Source organism: Maniola hyperantus, chromosome 23 (genome assembly GCF_902806685.2).
Source record: "Maniola hyperantus chromosome 23, iAphHyp1.2, whole genome shotgun sequence".
Classification (NCBI taxonomy): Eukaryota; Metazoa; Arthropoda; class Insecta; order Lepidoptera; family Nymphalidae; genus Maniola; species Maniola hyperantus.
In genome coordinates, this window is record NC_048558.1 from 8,140,888 (window position 1) to 8,160,153 (window position 19,266).

Consider the following 19,266-nt stretch of genomic DNA (forward strand, 5'->3'; position numbering starts at 1 on the left):
ATTAAATTTAAAATTTATATTAAATTTTATATTTATTATACTTCAAGTATTTACATTTTTACGCTTTCCTATATTATATTTATTTTTTATTTTTCTTATCCCTCCCCATTTTATAAATGCGAAAGTGTTTGTTTGTTGGTTTATTGGTTTGTCCTTCAATTACGTTGCAATGGAGTAACGGATCGATGTGATTTTTTGCATGGCTATACTTAAAGATGTGAAAAATGGCATAGGCTATTGTTTATCCCGGAAAATCAAAGAGTTAATACAGGAAAACCAAAATCCATGCGGATGAAGTTGAGGGCATCAGCTAGGATATTTAATAACACTAAAAGAAAATACTACGAGCATTATCATTAGCACTTGCGAGTTTTTTATAGGTTTATGTAGTTTGCCTTTAATTTATATGAAATCGCATATCGCCGAGTTTTCATTATTACCTCAATCTGAAACGTAAGTACTACGTCCATTTTAGTTAGCTGAGTGTCAACGTCACCTCCGTCAGCCTCTCCACCCGTGAGCTTGTTCGCTAGAGACCCTTGCGATCTGAAACATAGCTGCTTACTCAACCTTGGACTCGGGTCTGGTCTATTCACAAAACCCACCACCGATCAAACGAAAAAGCCATGACTTTTGCAAATTCACACCACAAATTGTGACAAGTGTAATTTTAATGTTTAACAAAACACCATCGAATGATATCAATGATTTTTCAAATTGTATCAACAATAATGTAAAAGTAGACAACAATAATTATGCATCAACAATAATAATTGATATTGAAATTGATATGATTAATAAAGTTAATGTAAAGTTAAATATAGTACGAGTTGTTAATTATAAAGACATTAGTAAAGTTAGCATGTTCGAAGCGAATTTACATAATAATAAACATGTAAAATATATGACATTCACAGCCCCATGGGAGGAGGGAGGAGGTGGCGTACAAAGAACCATCACCGATACCAAGAATGATTAAGCATAGCAAATGGAAAGTGTTAAATAGTTTTTGGCACATACAAACTATTAAGGCAGGTTTAGATTAGGACTAGCTGTCGAAAATCGTTATTGGAATGTTTTGTTAACACGCTTCAAGAAGCTGAAGGGCAAATACATCGGTGTTCTTTACCAGTAATAATAAATTAAAAAGGTCACAAGCAATCATGTACTTTGTGCCAGTAAACCAGTCGCCAGTCATTGTCTTAATCTCAAACTGCCTTTATGTAAATATAAGCGGGATATAAAGGGTGAGGTAGTAATCATTGTAGATATGTTAATAAAATGGGATGTGTTGTAAGCGAAGCGCTTAAGCATTGAGCGTTTATATTACTTAGCCTGAATAATATGTTACGTAATTTATACCTTTTACGTATGCTAAGGTACAAGGAAGAAGAGAGTAAGAAAATATTTGTGAAATAAAATATATAAAGTATTGAAAAAAAACCATAAGCTGTGTTTTATCGTAGTAAGCCTAAATGTTATAATTGTAGCAAATCATCAAACTTTCCTACTGTACTGTATATCACTAAGAATACTCTATCGTTAAGCTTTTCTTAATATCACTAGCTATTATTGGCTAAATATTTCAAATCCTTAGAAAATTTTAAAGCTGAAAACTATCCTAATGTTTGAAAAGCATTATTACTTTCCTTTGTTGTCTTAAACCAAAACCTTTTGTCAGACCACATGCGTTAGGCGTATCATTAAAATGTTAATGTTCAGTATGCTTTATTTATTCAAAACGTTAACTGATGAAGAAACAAGAGTTAAGTACTCCAATTATTATTTATTACTATTTTTGTTGTAAACCAATAATTGTAAAAGTGTTTATCAATTGTGCGAGTAGATTTATCTACATTGTCTTTATAATCCTTGTCTGTTTTGCAAAACTCTTGATTTTGTGGTGATCGGCATGTTTCATATTGGTCATTAAAATTTGGTATATTGAATTCAGCAAAGAGTGTCAGTATCTTAAGTCGGATTGTGAATTGTTTGAATCAAAGTTTAGCAAAATACCTTACAGCTCCCTGCTTCTCTATGACATTAGAATACGAAAGTATGCTGGAATGTATACTACGCGACAGGTCGAGATAGCAATAGGGGTTTGAACGCCCCGCACACCCGCACAACTTCTGCGCTAAACCAGTGCGGGCGAGCGGGTGTGCGGGGCGTCCCTCCACCTCATACCCCGAATGCGATCTCGGTCTGTCGCTTACTATACAATACATGTTGCGATGTCAATTTTAACACCTGTTAATACAAGAACATCGCAATTTTCGGTTACGCCTAAGATTAAAATGTCATAGCGAAAAGGAACCGAGTCAGTTTTAAGATTTTTAATTTCGTCAGTGTAATTTTGTTCGTTGTCCAAAATTGTGTCTTCATTAGTTGTATCTAAGCTATCACTACTGTCTATTCGAGCTACGAGTATATCTACAGTGGTCTAAACAGTGACAATGGTAGGGTCATCAAAATCTTTAGTGTCAGGCAGGTGTTGGGTTCCTACACAAGACACGTGCGGATTATATCGTATGGATGGAATCATTACTTGTACTTCCTTTTTACCGTCCAGTTTCGTGCCAGGGACAGAGAAAAAAACCAAAATTGGAAATGAAAAAGTAGAAAGAGGTGGCGTTGAGATAGTTTAAATCATGTAACCAGAATCATCTATTTGACATAAAAATATAAGTGTATAAATTTTGAGGATCAAAATATATGCATTGAGTCTAATATTATAATAGATTTGGCTAACATTTATATATCAAACATATTCAATAATCCATTTTTAAACATAGAGTTAATTACAAAAAAAAGATTAAAAACTGATGAACTGGTTACATAAAAAAAGAAAACAGATTAAATATAATCTTTGACACAAAATCTCAGGTCTCAAAGACTCAGGTCTGCAGTTAGAAGAGCTAAACAAAAATGTTAAGGTTACAGTTATTGAACAAGAGTAAACAAAAAATAACAGATTTTTCCAGATAATCAAATAAATTCTATTGGTCAGTGTAAATTGCTGTAATATTTTAGATAAAAAACAAAATGAAAACAAGAACCATAAATTCACACTTAGTGACCTTATATATTCTAATAATAATCAAACGTTACATATTTCTATTAATATTATTATATTAATTAATTGGTATAACTTTTTTACGACTCAAGCATTATATTTAGAGTCTTGAATGTAAGTTTATGTTTAAGCTAAACTTTTCTCTGGCTTCTTCAGTTAATTTGAACAGCAAACCAGAGTTTTTCTAATACTATTCAAAGTCTAAATTTAAAAAATATATATATATTGTTACTAAAAATTTTTTTATAGCACTGTTACTAAAATAAACACTAGATCCATTGATAAGATTTTAAACAAAAAGTTTCATTTAAGACTCGGTATTTAATTACTAGGCGTTCATAACACGATAGGTCCTGCTTTCAGTATTACCATTGTCACAAACTGCGACTGAATTACCTTACCGTCTAATACATTTACTGATATTTGCATGAAAACCATCTGGATAATTCTCTGCTCCATCAATTATTCATCGTTCATTATTGACGCAATTGACTAAGCAGAACCTATTATCTAATGGATACCTTACAACTAAAAGGTTATTTTTATCTGTAAGTTCTTTAAGCTATTTAAGTTATAGGGTATATTTAGTAGCAATTCCTCAGATACTGACCTGTGATTATACCGCTTGATCTTATGAAGGCCGTATTTGGAGTCGGCGCCGCCCTTGGAGACGGGGAGCGACTCCAGGTTGGCCATCAACAGGTTGATGGAGGACTTCAGCTCTTCGACGTAGAGCGACTCCATCTCCTTCAGCACGAACTTGGGCATCAACTTCCGGTTCTGGAATGGTTGAGTTGTTTAGATGACCTCCGAAATAGTTTTTCGATCTTTACCATTCTCTTTTTAGATTCATTTTCTCTTAAATGTACCTACTGACCTTCTCCATCTCATTGACCTTTTGCATTCTCCCATCTAGTTCTCTCCTGATCGCAGCAGCTTGCTCATCAGCTGAGTCCAGCTAAAAAGAATGTAGTAATTTAGGTTTTAACCTATCATCTAGCCACCCATACTGACCCACCCACAAGCATTATAAACTTCATCATCTATCTCAATTCATCGCTGGTCTACTACTGACAGTACTGAGAACGGGTCTCTTTAAAGAACGAGAAGGGTTTAGGTCAGAGTCCACCATGCGGGCCAAGTGCGGGAATGGCAGGCTTCATTCACCTTTGAGAACATTATGTAGAGCGTGTGACCTGAGAAGGTATGCATGTTTCCTCACGATGTTTTCCATTCACCGTTAAAGCAAGTGATATTTAAAAAGTTAGAGGTACGTGGACTACCATAGTAATTTGGTAATATAGAGACAAATAATTACATAACGGCATAGTAATCATTTTATCTACTTGAATATCATATTATGCCTGCAGAGAGAAATGAAAGAAAGAATAAATAAAAATGTATTAACAAAGTTAGTCAGAAAGAAGAACTAACAACAACACTAATTCTATTTCAAGAAGTTTTTCCTTCGCCGCCTGTTGTTCATAAACTTTTATGACTGTGAGAAGTTCTTTAAGCATTACCTCTAACATTATTGTTCTCAGTTCCTTAAGTTTTTTCAACTCTTTTACTTCATTGTTTCATATTTTCATGAAAGCTAATATTATACAATCTAAGCGTTTATTTCTTTTAGTCAACAATACAAGGTAGTAGCGGTAAAACATAATGAGTTTTTAAAGGTCACACGATTGCGACATAGAATTTAATATTTATTACGGGTACCTGAACAATGTTGATTAATATGAAAATGCTTTCTTTGAATACCTTTCAGAGTTATTTTACTCGTTTATAGACCGTAAATAATAATATAAACCTTTATTAATATAGCATAACTTATTACATTACATATTTAAATTCAATAAAATATCAACTCATAAAATGAAACTGGCGAAAATTTCAAGTTACTGAATTAAATTGGCGAAATTAGGAAATTGAGTGCAAGTGGCGTATTGATGTGAGAAATGAAGACTTTGAAGTTATACATACTTCCAGGCCTACTTACTTATAGAAAAACTTGTTTTGACTGACTGATGACTATCTATCAAAACCCAGCTTAAACCGCTAGATTATACTCTATCTACGGAAAGAAATTAGTAAAGCGCTCTCTCTGTTACGTATCCCATAAAAATGACAGAGCTATAAATCTCAGTGGACGTCAAACATTTTGAGTCATCAACTAAACACAAACTGAACTGTTCCCGAATTAGCTTTCGAATGTTTTTGAAAATACTTTTAAATAGAACTTCAAATGTTTTTTCGAAAACATATTTGTGATTAGTTAAAGTCACATGTTGGTGGCTCAAAATAGTTAACGGCAGCAATAGTAACGTCAACAGAGAAAGCGCTATAGTAACTTCTTTCCATGGATAGAGTAATAGAAACTCGAAATTCGGCCATTAGTTGGACAAAGGTTATGACAAGATTACGAAAAACAGATGTTCTTACCAAAAGAGCGTTAAACAACAACTGGTGTTCAAACTTCTTGACTCCCAGGATCTGCTGGAACATATCGTAGAGTTGTTCCTTGCTGAGAATGCATTCAGCATTCAAGCTTTGTTGCTGTGCTCGAGACGGCCGTTTTGTTTCGTCATCCCCAGGTATGCCTTTTATAACAAAATGATCAGAATGTAAAAGATTATTATTGTGATTTTCAGCATCTGTATTATTCTCCAATACTTATGTACCAACTTTTGATCGCTAGGTTAGGAATGTGTTGCAAGTTTATGGTATCATGAATCGTTATCATCTCAACCAATGGATATCGACATCGATATGTTTCTTATAAAAAAATTCAGACTAAGTATACCTACAGTTGTACATGTCATTCTTCCAATACCACACGACGATTCGTTATAACCTTGAAAAAGTAAATTACCTAATTACTTTGCCAAGGTTATGATGGAGAAATCTTTGCAAACTTTCGGTATTAAAATCATTTGTAACTGTATTTCAACCTTTACCAAATTGTTTTGTAATCATCTGTTAACGTAACAAAGTTGGCGGTGAAACTTGTTCGAAAAGTTTTGTAAAATGAACTCGAGCAAAAGTATCGAGTTAACAGACTTTCGCGATTTAATTGGAATAATCTTTGTATAGATTCAAATAGTCTACAAGCTTTCTAAAGCAGGATGTGATGTTAAAATTGCTGATAAATGTGAAGTCGCACAAATGTAAAATGCTTTTCATAGCGGAGTTGAATATATTGATAGTGTAAGTGTATTCGAATCAAATATAGGTGTAAGTGAAATCCCAAACACTGTAATACGTTTTGTTAATCATGTAAGTTTAAGAATGTACTTGTAAATGGATATCATAGAATATTTTAAAATATACAACAGTACGGAAATGTTCGGCACTTATTAGCTATTACAATGAAATCGTAACATATTTTTAACAGCATTTGTGATCGTCATGATCAACCCATACCCGGCTCACTACAGAGCACAGGTTTCCTCTCAGAGTGAGAAGGGTTTTGGCCATAGTCTACCACGCTAGCCATGTGCGGATTGGTAGACTTCACACACCTTTGAGAACATTATGGAGAACTCTCAGGCATGCAGGTTTCCTCACGATGTTTTCCTTCACCGTTAAATCAAGTGATATTTAATTACTTAAAACGCACATAACTCCGAAAAGTTAGAGGTGTGTGCCCGGGATCGAATCCCCGACTTCCGATTAGAAGGCGCACGTTCTAACCACAAGGCTATCACAGCTTTACAAAGCATTTGCGATGTCAAGTACTAAATAAATAAGTATAAGAGTGGTTAGGCTTATCAGTTGATTGTGCTGGAGATACGGTAGTTTTAGTCGGTAATTGACCGGGTGTTTTGGCTTTATTTTGTGCCTGATCCCCGGGTATTATCATTATCATCTTAATTCAATAGATAACCTAAGAATCGAAATCGTGACTTACTCTAAATCGAATCTAATGCAGAATATTCTGGGTATCCATTTCATGATTATCTCAGAAAACCTTTGCCATCATGTGATCATACTTACGAAGTGATTCGCCTCCTCATTTCTGATTTGAACTGCTAAGATTTGGAACACCCTTCCAGCATCACTTTTCCCCTCCAATTATAATATGAGTACTTTCAAGTCAAGCGTGAATAGGCATCTCCTAGGCAAGCGCGCTCCATCTTAGGCTGCATCATCAGTTGGCACCAGGTCTGATTGCAGCCAAGCGCTAGTCTATAAATTAAAAAAAAAAACAGAAAGGGATCATAGTACTACGTAATATTAAGGATTACGAGGCAAAGAGAGATGAAAAAGTTTATTTGATGTCACAAAAATGCTTTTTGCGTAAGTATATGCAGTTACGATTTCAATGTTATAAAAAGATAAAGCCTAATTTGACACCAAGCGATGCATAAAATACACTCGTCTGAGCGTAAAATGCAAACAGAAAATTCAACAATAAGTGCTACAACGTTGGTAACAACCAAACAAGCAATATCACATGACAAAAGCTGAGTTTGTAGAAATAAGGAATATGAACCGTTCTCAAGCGATACCTGTTATTCCTGGGGTGTGAGAGGGAGAGAAACACAAACGTGAGACAGATGCAAGCGACACACATTTTTTTTGATTAATTTAATGTTACATCCAATGATATTCATTAATTTAGAGTCAGCAATAAATGCTTTCATTTCTAAAGACTTCTTGCGTGTTTCAGGGACATGTAAATATTCAGTTGCATATCACACAAATTGTCCAAAAAGTAACTGTATTACGGTGTACATACCATTTATTTTTTTATTTTTTATTAAAATATTATAATTAATAATTAGAATATTAGCCAAGTTAATTGCTGACTAAAATTCCCTTTCCCCTCCAATTAAGCGTATAGCTTGTGCTAGGAGTAGGTACGACAATAGTGCAACGGGTGGGATTTGAACCGGCGACCTTTCGGTTTTCAGTCCGCTCCTTTAACCGTTGAGCTATCGAGGCTCCACATCCATCCATTAACTTTGTCTCTCAGAAAATTAATTTTTTACTTTGTCTCTGACGGTCGCCTAAGTACTTTATTGAAATCTATTTTATTTTCGCGACTTCATTCACGTGGATTGATGTTTTTCAAAGATTTGAAATTTCTCAAAACCCTTCCTTCCAACTGGGGTACTCAAAAAATAGATACGTATTTTCTTTTAGGGTGTGCGCGTAATTCTCCGTAGGTATACAGATAAAAGCTTTAATAGGTGCGTGCCAAGTGCACTGCGAAGCGAACCTATACCGACTGACTAACCATGCGTCCGCATACAATATATATTACGTTACGTTCGCATCTGTCAAACCCTCTACATTCTCCAAATCTTAACACTGCACTGCACTGATTTAGGCTATGCGTTGTCTGTCAGAGAGTAAGTCATGGTATAATATCTACATGAGCTGGTGATGTAGGTTCAACTATAATAATAGAAAGATCCTCCGCCAAGATAGTGTTATGCTCGGGATCAGAGGTCCAACCATTGTATCTTGAAACTTGTATAATATTATATCTAAGATATTAGAGCTTCCTAGTGAACACTTCGTTTGCAAGATTCAGGTTTCATAGTGAGTGATAAAATATCTGTGACGCCATCTAGTGCCGGCATGTGGAAACCGCCACAGTTTTATTTGTCGATCGATATCGATTAACAGTTTGACAGTTATTTGTTGGACACCTTATGTACCTTACAACTAAATAATGCCCTCTAATACACGCACTGGGCCTACATATAAAGGAAAACTACAGTTAGTAGTAGTTAAAATCAATACAAAATGTTTAACTTAACGTTAATATCTATTAAATTAATTTGAGATTTTTCATTTAGTTAATATAAGACAATTGTTGCTGACTACATATATTCATTTAAAATAGCAAACAATTGCACAATAAATTAAACATTTTTACAAAGTTTTATTAATTTGAAATGAGATTGTGTTGATCTTTGCAATATAAAAATAATAAAATTCACATAGAATCATAGTTTCTAAGGTGATCGGACCCACAAAAGGCAATTTTTTCAATACTTGAATGGTCGTGGTCTAAGCAGCAAGATTCGGTAGCATCAGGAGCATCGAACAATTGGATAAGTCAGCTGCAACGTAACCTCAGCAGCATCTAGCGTGTCATAAATATGCGTGAGTACACGCATATTTATGACACACTAGATGCTACTGACGTCAATTTTAATTTTCAGACTAAACAAAAACTACTTGTGGCTTTAGGTAGTTCTTGCAGCTGTGAGCGATCATCTTAAGGAAATCTTTCAAAATTTCTTACATGATCTGTATCAATCTCATTTCCATATTTTGAAATTTACAGGACAAACCATCACAATTGTTAAGTCAGGCAACACACAGTCTAGGTAATGGTTGATGAGACACATAGTGTAATTGGAAGATATAAATTATAATATTTTGTTCGGTAAAATGTTTTTTATTAAGTACTCTTTTTTGCTAATGAAAACGTACCTCATATAACTGAAAATATGAAAAATGTTAAGTCCACTGATAGTTTTGCAGCTGGTCGTTGTATTAAAGTTAATTTTGTTGATAAGATTTCCTGATTCATCTGGTCTGTGCGACAGCGGTGCAGGGATATACACTGTATTAAAAACTTACCGAGCATTTCTATGTATTTTATATTTCAAGTATACAAAAATAAGATGGAACAAAATGCAGCAGACTGCGCCAAACATACTTGGCGCAGTCTATGCCCCGCTATCGCACCGATTTCAGGAAATGACCATATGACTCTATACTGAAATGTCTCTTAATACTTAATAGCAACTTACAAAATATTAATCAGTCAATAAAAAAATTAAAAATTTAGAGAAGATCAGCTAAATAGTAATTACATCTCAGAAATAACAACTTGATAATACAGCCTTAATAAATAATAATCATTTGGCTAATGAATTTTTGACTGTTTTTTAGCATATGGACGTGGACCGCGTTCCGAAAAAAATATGGATTTGGCAATACAGAAAAATATGATATAGCCACATAATAATATTTAAGATGCTCTAGATAACTAAGAGACATTTCAGTATTCGACTTTAAGTTTTTAAGTAACTGTATTAAAGGCTTAAGTTTTTAAGTAACTGTATAAAAGACTTAAGTTTTTAAGTAACTGTATTAAGGAAGGAGTGTCAATGACGAGTGAGCTAACTCATAACGCAGTCACACACATTCAATAGGCTTTTTGCAGAGTCAAGCATTTTTTTTTTCACTCAATGCTTTGCACACATTGCTACATGCTGAGTCCCATCCCATTCCTCTAAACATTATAGATATGGGAGCTAAAAGACTGAGTTTAACAAAAGCTATGTACGGTACTCAGTGATAATATGAATCAAAAATCTTTTGGATATCATCATGATATAATAATGTTAAAGTCCCCCGCAGCGCCGAGTTAAATGTTTGTTCGAGCTAATCTCAGAAAATACTGTACGGATTTTCATAAAGTTTTCACCAATAGGAAGAGGAATTATCTAAAAAGATTATGAGCTATAATTAATTAAAATTGTACGATAATAAGCTGCCAGTATGATGATAAATTTATCTAGCTAGGATAGCCAGTTCTTGATCTTGTACCATTTTTAATATTGTATATGTCAACAAGCACGCAAATTTGTTCAAGATCAAATCAATGTATGTGTGTAATCTAGATGATTGAAAAATAAACGTTTTCTTTATTTATTTATTTATTTAAATGTGAATTAAGTCGGAAAAAATTGTCCTACGTATTTGCTTCGGTAGCGTGCGCGGCGTGCGAAGCCGGGGCGGGTTGCTAGTATTTTTTTATCTTTAGGTTAGTAAATAATAGTTGGATGCGCAGTTTTGAATATTTCATCTTAATCTGCTGTTAGGTTTTAAGTTTTGTACAATTTTGACATCTTATTTTGAAAAATATATTTACCTCTAAAATCTTTTAACTATTTCCACCCATTTTTTCATTTGACTCTCTTACTTTTAGCTCCCATATTTTATCGTGTATAAAATGTTCATGATGTAAGATCTGTTTAGTAGGTATGTTTTAACTTACCCGTTCCTTTCATGATGCAATCCAGTTTAGCTAGCCAAGTGGTTAAAACTGTTTCTTTGCTAAGTCCATCGATTTCCGGTAAAGACCTGCAAAGTTTACTTGGAGATTTCAATGTAATTTTAACAGAACATGCTTCAATAAATTATTAAAACCCAAAAAAAAGATTTAAAAAAAAGAGTCCAAAGATTATATGTTAATCACATAGTTATGTGAATAACATATAATCTTTGGAAGAAATTTAATTGAATAATAGAAAAAAACATGGTGCCAAAATAGTGGCAATAACCATTTGCGGGATTTATAGCATCATTTCCGATCGCCTTCATCGCTATCCTACATAGGGTAATGTTGAATTTTTTCCCAAACCTGACTCGTTTTTCGATATTATTTCTGAAGACCTCTCGGAAGTCGTGGTGCGAGCAGGCGCCAGACTTGACCATCTGCTCCACCCTCTCACTCTTGAGGAACACGTCGTAGTAGGACTGCACGGCGTTCTGGAAGGCCTCGTCTGCCAGAATTTGAGTCTCTCCTTTTAGGAAAGCCTAAACATAACCATATTTAAATTAAAATAAAATAAAAAATAAAAAATATATATATCCTATATTTTTCATTAATACCATCGGCAGTAATATGGTTTCGTACCCTAAGGGTGATGTCAACGGCATCCTATTCACGTTCGCTGTCCGTCCTTCAGTCTGTCAGCGGGCTGTATCTCGTGAACCGTAATAGTTAGAATGTCGAAATATTTAACGGAATGTGTATTTCTATTGCCGCTATAACAACAAACAGTAAATATTTTTTTTTATATTCTAGTATTCTAAGATGGAATACTAGAATATAAAGTGCCTTGGAGGCACGGATTTCCCGGTTGGGTGGTAACCAGCCGCAGCCGAAACCTCCTACCAGACCAGACATAATGGGAACGCACCTTTAGCATGTCGGTGACGGAACCTTGAAGTATTCATCCATCCCGAAATCGCCCAATGCGCCTAAAGAAGTTTCCAATTCAAAAACTGATAATGTTCATGCGAATAAAGTCGCGATACCTAACAGCCACATTTTATGTGCCGGACAATTTTGCGGTTGCAAAACATATTATTTTCATTGTAAAATGGCCGCGGCGGGATGAAATTCTGGATGGACATATTTTAATTAAGGTTTTAATTAAGGTCTGCGTAACTACTGTTTTTGGTTGGCTTTTAGGTAAATGACAAAATCATTACTTTTGAGGATTTTCTCAACGATAATAATAGGTCTGTGATGTTGTTTAGCGATTTTAGCAAAAATACCTGCGTACGAAATTCTGCTTGTTATAGGTACATTCAGAGCATCTATTATAGTATCGAGTTGGTGCGGTAAGGTATCTGAAACCTAGCCTGTATAACTTCAAGTTGGTGCGGTAAGGAATCTGAAACCTAGCCTGTATAGCTTCGAGTCGATACGGTACGTATTCTTGAGCCTAGACTGTATAATTTCAAGTTAGTGCGGTAAGTATTTGAAACCTAGCCTGTATAGTTTTGAGTTGGTACGGTACGTACCTTGAACCTAGCCTGTATAATTTCAAGTTGGTGCGGTAAGTATCTGAATCCTAGCTTGTATAGTTTCGAGTTGGTGCGGTACGTACCTGAAACCTAGCTCGTATAGTTTCGAGTTGGTATGGTACGTACCGTGAACCTAGTCTGTATAATTTCGAGTTGGTGCGGTACGTACCTGAAACCTAGCTTGTATAGTTTCGAGTTGGTGCGGCGTCAACTTAGTGTGCCTCCTGGTCATATCTGTCGGTTGTTTGGCGTTGAAAGGGTGCGCTACACATCTTGACACGAAGACGTATAGCTGGAGTCGTCGCTTCTTGTCCTCTTCTAGTTTTTCTATCTTCTCCTAAATATAAAAATCATAGATTAATTATTGGTTTCGCTACGATAAAAATATTTATTAGTATAAAGTAACCGTCATGTCACCAAGTAACCATAAGCTGTGATAGCCAAGTGGTTATAGGACGTCCGCATCCTAATCAGAGGTCGGGGGTCCGATCCCCCTAACTTTTTGGATTTATGTGCGTTTTATGTGATTAAATATATCCTTTAACGTTGAAGGGAAACATCGTGAGGGAACCTGCATCCCTCTGAGAGTTCTCCATAATGTTCTCAAATGTGTGTGAAGTCTGCCGCTTGGCCAGCGTGGTAGACTATGGCCAAAACCCTTTTTACTCTGAGAGGAGATCTGTGGCCTGGGTTGATCATTATGATGATGATCATCAAGTCGCGTCATCATCCCCAATAGCCCAATAGGTAAACGTCTTGTCGGACGCCCTAGGATGGACGAAACATAGAAAGATCAGCAAGCCTTTGAAGAGATAATTGGCGCAAAGCGACGTAGGATACGTAGGAGTGATACCAGAGTGAACTAGAGTAAGCGAACTCTCGCCTCGGTTTGATCCTGAATCGACGATATATGTCAAATATTAGGCTACGGTGACGTAAAATCAAAGAAAAATAGGGCTAATTTAGGGCTACCTGCGTCAAATGTACTAACATTTGACGCCTGCCAATTTGACGTCGAAGCCTCGACCTTTTGTTAAAAGTTCCCTGTCGTGAGCTGCGGTGATACTCTTTAGGTAGAGCGTATCTAAGTATTTTGCTCGTTAAAACTCTAAGTAAAGTTTAAACACGCTTTTAGATCGCAATGTGTAAAGCAATGGTACTGAATCTGAGCACAACTAACTTTTAGAGTATTTGCATCCTTTTCTTAGTACTTAATATGAAAAGGACGGACACAGTTTGACAGTTTAAAATTTAATTTAGAGCTGTCAAAGTTCGTAACTTTAGCTGCTAGTCGCGAGCTATCTATTATTTAAATTTTTGTGAACTAAAATTTTGAGTCTTTAAATGTAAAATACATGTTTCGTCCTTTTTGTCAAAATTAAAAAGAAAAAGATGCAGATAGGTAGGTACTCTAGTTTAGAGAAAGACGACAGAATCGGCGCCAATTGTTATTAAAATCCACGTTTAAACAAAATATCTAATACTCTTTTTAAAGGTTATGCAAGTTTTTTAATCAAAGCTAAAAGGAAAGAAATTGGTATTTCGATGCCTTTGTCTCTTTGACTTTAACCCGTTATTGGCATCGTACATCAATAAAAATGCGGTTTTTGTTGATTCACCCTCAAATTAAAAGCTGTGCTCTTTCAATTGCCTTCAATACCTACCAGTTCGATACTGAGTAAAGCTTTAATAATAGATGTAGGCTAAAGGGACTAACCTATATCTATTATTAAAGCATGAAACTTCGTGTTTCTGCTTATAATTGGGTATAATTTGCCTATAATTTGCTTATAATTTGCCTATATCAAAAATAAATTATTTCTCAGTAATTATTAAATAGAGGATCTTCCAAAATACCTTAAAATCCACGTCCTTTGTTAGTTTTAAGTGTATTAACTATTTTAAGTTATCGATTAAACTAAAAAAGTACGTCAAATGATTGTTACGTCACATGCCGGTGTTTGATAGAATCTCATATAGTAAGAGCGCGTTTTGATGTTTGATGAAAAGTTACTGATTTGACTAGTTGTCGAATACCTACCGTATAACATGTATAGTGTATACGAATATTTCTGAGGTTTCTTTCAAACTACCCTTACTTAATAAAATTTTGAAAGATTTTTCTGTGGTCATTTCTTCATTGTAGATAGCCTCAAATGGAGCCGAAAGTTCTCCATATTTGGCTGGGCTATTGAACCCAGGAAAGACGAAAATACCTGAACGCTCCTGTACATCCTCGCTGATCGGATGGCCTGCTTAGATTCCAGAGTAACCTTGGACTGTCTGGAAAGATCAGGTGCCAGCAGTCTCACGTACAATGGAACGGCTTCGGCCGTGGCTAGTTACCACCCTATCGGCAAAGCCGTGCCGCCAAGCGATTTAGCGTTCCGGTACGATGCCGTGTAGACACTAAAGGGGCATAGGTTTATTAAAAACGGACATACCCCTTCTAGGTTAGCCCGCTTCCATCTTAGACTGCATCGTCACTTACCACCAGGTGAGATTGCAGTCAAGGGCTAACTTGTATCTAAATTAAAAAAAAATGAAAAATATCAGAAAGATAAGTAAAGAAGTCGACGTAAAAAAGTTATCTGGAGAATGATCCTACGCCGCATATCATATCCACGCTGATCTGAGTAACCAGATAACCCTGGGACTGTCTGAAATGGTCTTGTACCAGCGCGGGTGTCACGGGCGATGTCTAAGAGTGGAAAAATACCAGGAAGAAGAAGGAGATGATACCTGAGGGTCTTGGTCCTTGTCGGAGTGGCTGGTGCCCGAGGGACTCGGCGACGGCGCAGGGGCTTCCCCAGAGCTGGCGCTGCCCGTCGACGTCCTACGCAAGAAGGATCTAAACGCGCAGGCATTACGACGTCAATGAAAGTGGTATTGGTTGACACAGACTGACTCTCTTTCTCTTTCTCTTAGTACCTTTAAGGTATCCATTGCAAGAAAGGTGCAAATTGCATTGCAATAATCTGTGAAAGCATTTCATCCGAGCACGGTTAGGGTACGGCCACATCTGCGCGCTATGAACGCGGGATGCGGGACCTCCACGACGCGAATCCATACGAACGTGCACATCTACGCAACTGTATATTTTGTAGTTTGACATTTTATTGTTGGACATTCTTTTTTAACAAATTTTATTACGGTTATTACCAATATTCGCTTGGTTCTTGACATTAACAATTGTTCTTATCAAAAATGTAAAATGTTATGGTATACTAATTATTAGTCGCACTAAGTTTAATTGTATGATTTTGTATTTTATTAAAAAAAATGTATACTTAGTAATCTCATCTGTCTACTATATGTGTAACCCGACATAGCTAATGTGCTGGACTATGTTTATTAGATATAACACCTTATGTACCGTATTATACACATTATGCAAGTAAAGTATAGTATTGTATTGTCGCGTACGCACATTGACTTTTATAATTATTACTAGCTGATGCCCGCGACTTCGTCCGCGTGGAATTAAGTTTTTTAAAAATCCCATGGGTTCTCTTTGATTTTCCGGGATAAAAAGTAGCCTATGTCACTCTCCAGGTCTTTCTCTATACCCATGCAAAAAATCACGTCAATGTGTTGCACCGTTGCGACGTGATTGACGGACAAACCAACAAACAAACACACTTTCACATTTATAATAAGGGTACCTACTGATTACTTCGTATGGACAGGGCTATTGAACAAACAAAATGGCACCGACTCAGTGGTGCTTTAGCACCAATGCAACCTCAGTGACGTCTGGATTTCAAACGGGTCGTTCATTAGTATCTAAGAGGTGGCGCTGATTTATTTGGTTCCAAAACCGTGAAAAATTTTGTTCGCTTGACCATATCTTGACATTTATATCGATGCGTACGCATGACGCCATTAAATATCGTGGTTGACGGCGCTTCGTAGTGGCTTCGGCCGCGCAGATTTGGATGATGCTTTACACTGCAACTGATTTGTCTTTTTCTGCGGATGATTGCAATGCAATTTGGTTTCTTGCTCATTTCTTATAAGATCGTCAGCGTATGTAAGCTTATGGTTATGTTATGAATCTAGAAGCTTTTCTATTCTAATTACTTAAAATATTAGGTGAGTATTCTTTGCATGTTTCTATTGTAATACTTATTACAAAGCATTAATTTTGAAGCATTGAATATTCTTTTAACTCGTATATAGCCAGAACATTGTCCGCGTGGACTACACAAATTCCAAACCCCCCCCCCCCCCTTATCTTACCCCCTTAGAGGTTGAATTAAAAAAATCTATCTATTAAGCTATCTGCATGCTCATCCCGATTCGTCCAGTAGTTTGAGCTGTGCGTTTATAGATCAGTCAGTCAGTCAATCAGTCAGTAAACTTTTGCTTTTATATATATTTAGAAGATTAGTCAAACTCTAGAGAGACACAAAATATTCTTAAGTTGTTCCATTCCCATTGCGATCGTCACAACATAGCTATCAAATAACTCAATACTATAACTACTTAAAGTATAAAGTTCTACATTCTATGTTTGTATATGTAGTCAAAGTTTAGCCCAGATCTCTGTAATGTTTCATGAGACGAAATGAACGTGAGCTAGAACTTAGAAAAAATAACAAAAGTGCCATGATAAACTATTCGGTTCATCCTCGCTAGAATATCGTCTCTCGAACGAGTTGCTTGATGGTTTAACATCAAGCAACTCGTTCGAGAGAGGACACACGTTTCATAGTCGTTTTTCCACTCAGAATTCAGAACAGAATAGAAGTGGTAATAGAGCTTGACGCCACGCAGTTGACTAGTGAAACACCAGTGCGCTGTAAATGATGCATTTGCATATAGTGATTAATAGACTCGGACGCAAAACGTGGTATTTCCAACCCTCATACAGATCCGGGCATACGCCTCATCGTTATTAACCTACGTTTAGATCTTAATCTAGAGCAAATAGTTAAATTATGACTAAAATAGTGTAGTTAGAATTTTTTATTTTTTAAAAAGGTGGCTATTTCAATTAAAAAAATATTTTCAAAATACCAACTTTTAAATCCACTACAAAGTAAAAAATTAATTTTTGTTTAGCTACACAATAATTGTTAGAGTCGGGGAGTGTCATGCGTCGATTTCTAGTCTCTTCTTTATGATCTTCATATTATGTAATCAGTTACTATCAGTTACATAGAAAGAAACACACCGAATTAAGAGCCTCCTCGTTTTTTGGAAGTTGGTTAGTTAAATGATTTATCAATTCATCCAAATCGCTGGAGATTGTATTTTAAAGTCAGTAACAAGAAAAAATTTGCATTATTTCTGCGATTGGTAATTTGTTTTTCAAACAAAGTTCGAACCAAGTTTGGTAAACTCATGTTCTCGGATAGAAATTTCGCAAGCGATGTTCAACTTTTTGGTCGTGCCCAGAGCGCCGCCTAAACTGTAAAGTTTAATTTTATTTGAGTTGCTTTGGATGCTAGAGGCATTTTCTTTTGAATATTTTTTGTATACTAACTGTCCTGTCTGGCTTCGCTGGAGAAGATTTTTAAAACCCTTGAATGAAATAGCTTTGATTTACTTATAGAAAAAATTTTACTCGTATAATATGCAAATGATACGTCTGGATTTAACAAATGAAATCCATTTTCAATGAACAATACCAGCATAAAACTTTTTTTGGAACAAATGCATATTAAGTATTATGAGTGTCATATCCGTCATTTTTTGGGATGACGAAATGCATTTTTACGAAAAAACATCATTTTAAAAATCAAAGCTGCCCGATGTTTTTTTTTTTTTTTAATTTCTGCTTGGTTACGAAATAAGTGTTCATTCTTAATGACGTCCATTTTTAAATCAAAAAGTCCCGCTGCTGCCCCAGCATACATACCACTTCTATTACCGTAGTTTGAATTCTGTGGCTTTCAATATACGTGTTACAAAACTAATATATTATATTATGATTCGAAAAGTGTTCCATAGTGCAGTTGCTATAGGTATAACACATAATTGAGTAGGTTCCTGCGGTATTGATTGAACACACACACACACACACACACACACACACACACACACACACACACACTTGTCACAAGTTGACGAATCACTGCTTTCCGTCGTAGACTGCATCATCACTTATCACCAGTAGGGCGATTGTCTAAAACCTGCATCAATCATTATTACAATCTCAATTGCTCTGATTGGCTGAATTTGTGCGATTCTTGTTGCAACAATGCATTGTGGCCAATAGTGAGCGAGCATTAACCAATCAGAGATGATTGCGATCGTGACATTATAGCTGTCAAACAACCGCGGTAGAGCCACAGGTGAGATTGCAGTCAAGGGCTAACTTGTATCTGAATAAAAAAATAAACAATATTATGCAGCTCTCGCGTCATCATCACACCCCTCCCGCAACGCTCCACTACCGCAGGAACCTACTCTGTTATGCGTTACCCCCCGACACACTGCCCGTGTGGCGTGGGAAGGAGCAAGGAAAGGAGGCAGAGACGTAGGCTGAGATCTATTGACTATAGACTTGAGATTGAGTTAAAACGAGACAGATTTATATGAGAGATATACATCTGTCTCGTTCTAACTCTGTCTTAAGTCTCAGAGTGCACTCTATAGTTTTCACCCGT

The 19,266-nt window shown here is 35.9% G+C and overlaps 1 protein-coding gene across 10 annotated transcripts in view; it reads right to left on the reverse strand.

The window, feature by feature from the left end:
- Cadps (calcium-dependent secretion activator 1) overlaps positions 1-19,266 on the reverse strand; it is a 63,711-nt gene that overhangs the window by 29,450 nt on the left and 14,995 nt on the right. For 5 of the 10 annotated variants that reach the window (XM_069506502.1, XM_069506497.1, XM_069506499.1 and 2 more), the window contains exons 5-12: positions 15,392-15,500; positions 12,819-12,986; positions 11,475-11,650; positions 11,109-11,194; positions 5,522-5,679; positions 3,954-4,034; positions 3,687-3,856; positions 441-588 (exon numbers count right to left, since the gene is read on the reverse strand). In XM_069506502.1, coding sequence (XP_069362603.1) covers positions 441-588; positions 3,687-3,856; positions 3,954-4,034; positions 5,522-5,679; positions 11,109-11,194; positions 11,475-11,650; positions 12,819-12,986; positions 15,392-15,500 — 1,096 coding nt within the window. Of the gene's footprint in view, positions 1-440; positions 589-2,548; positions 2,558-3,686; positions 3,857-3,953; positions 4,035-5,521; positions 5,680-11,108; positions 11,195-11,474; positions 11,651-12,818; positions 12,987-15,391; positions 15,501-19,266 lie in introns of all 10 variants that reach the window. The other 5 variants (XM_034980845.2, XM_069506496.1, XM_069506501.1 and 2 more) reach the window with 5 other exon arrangements.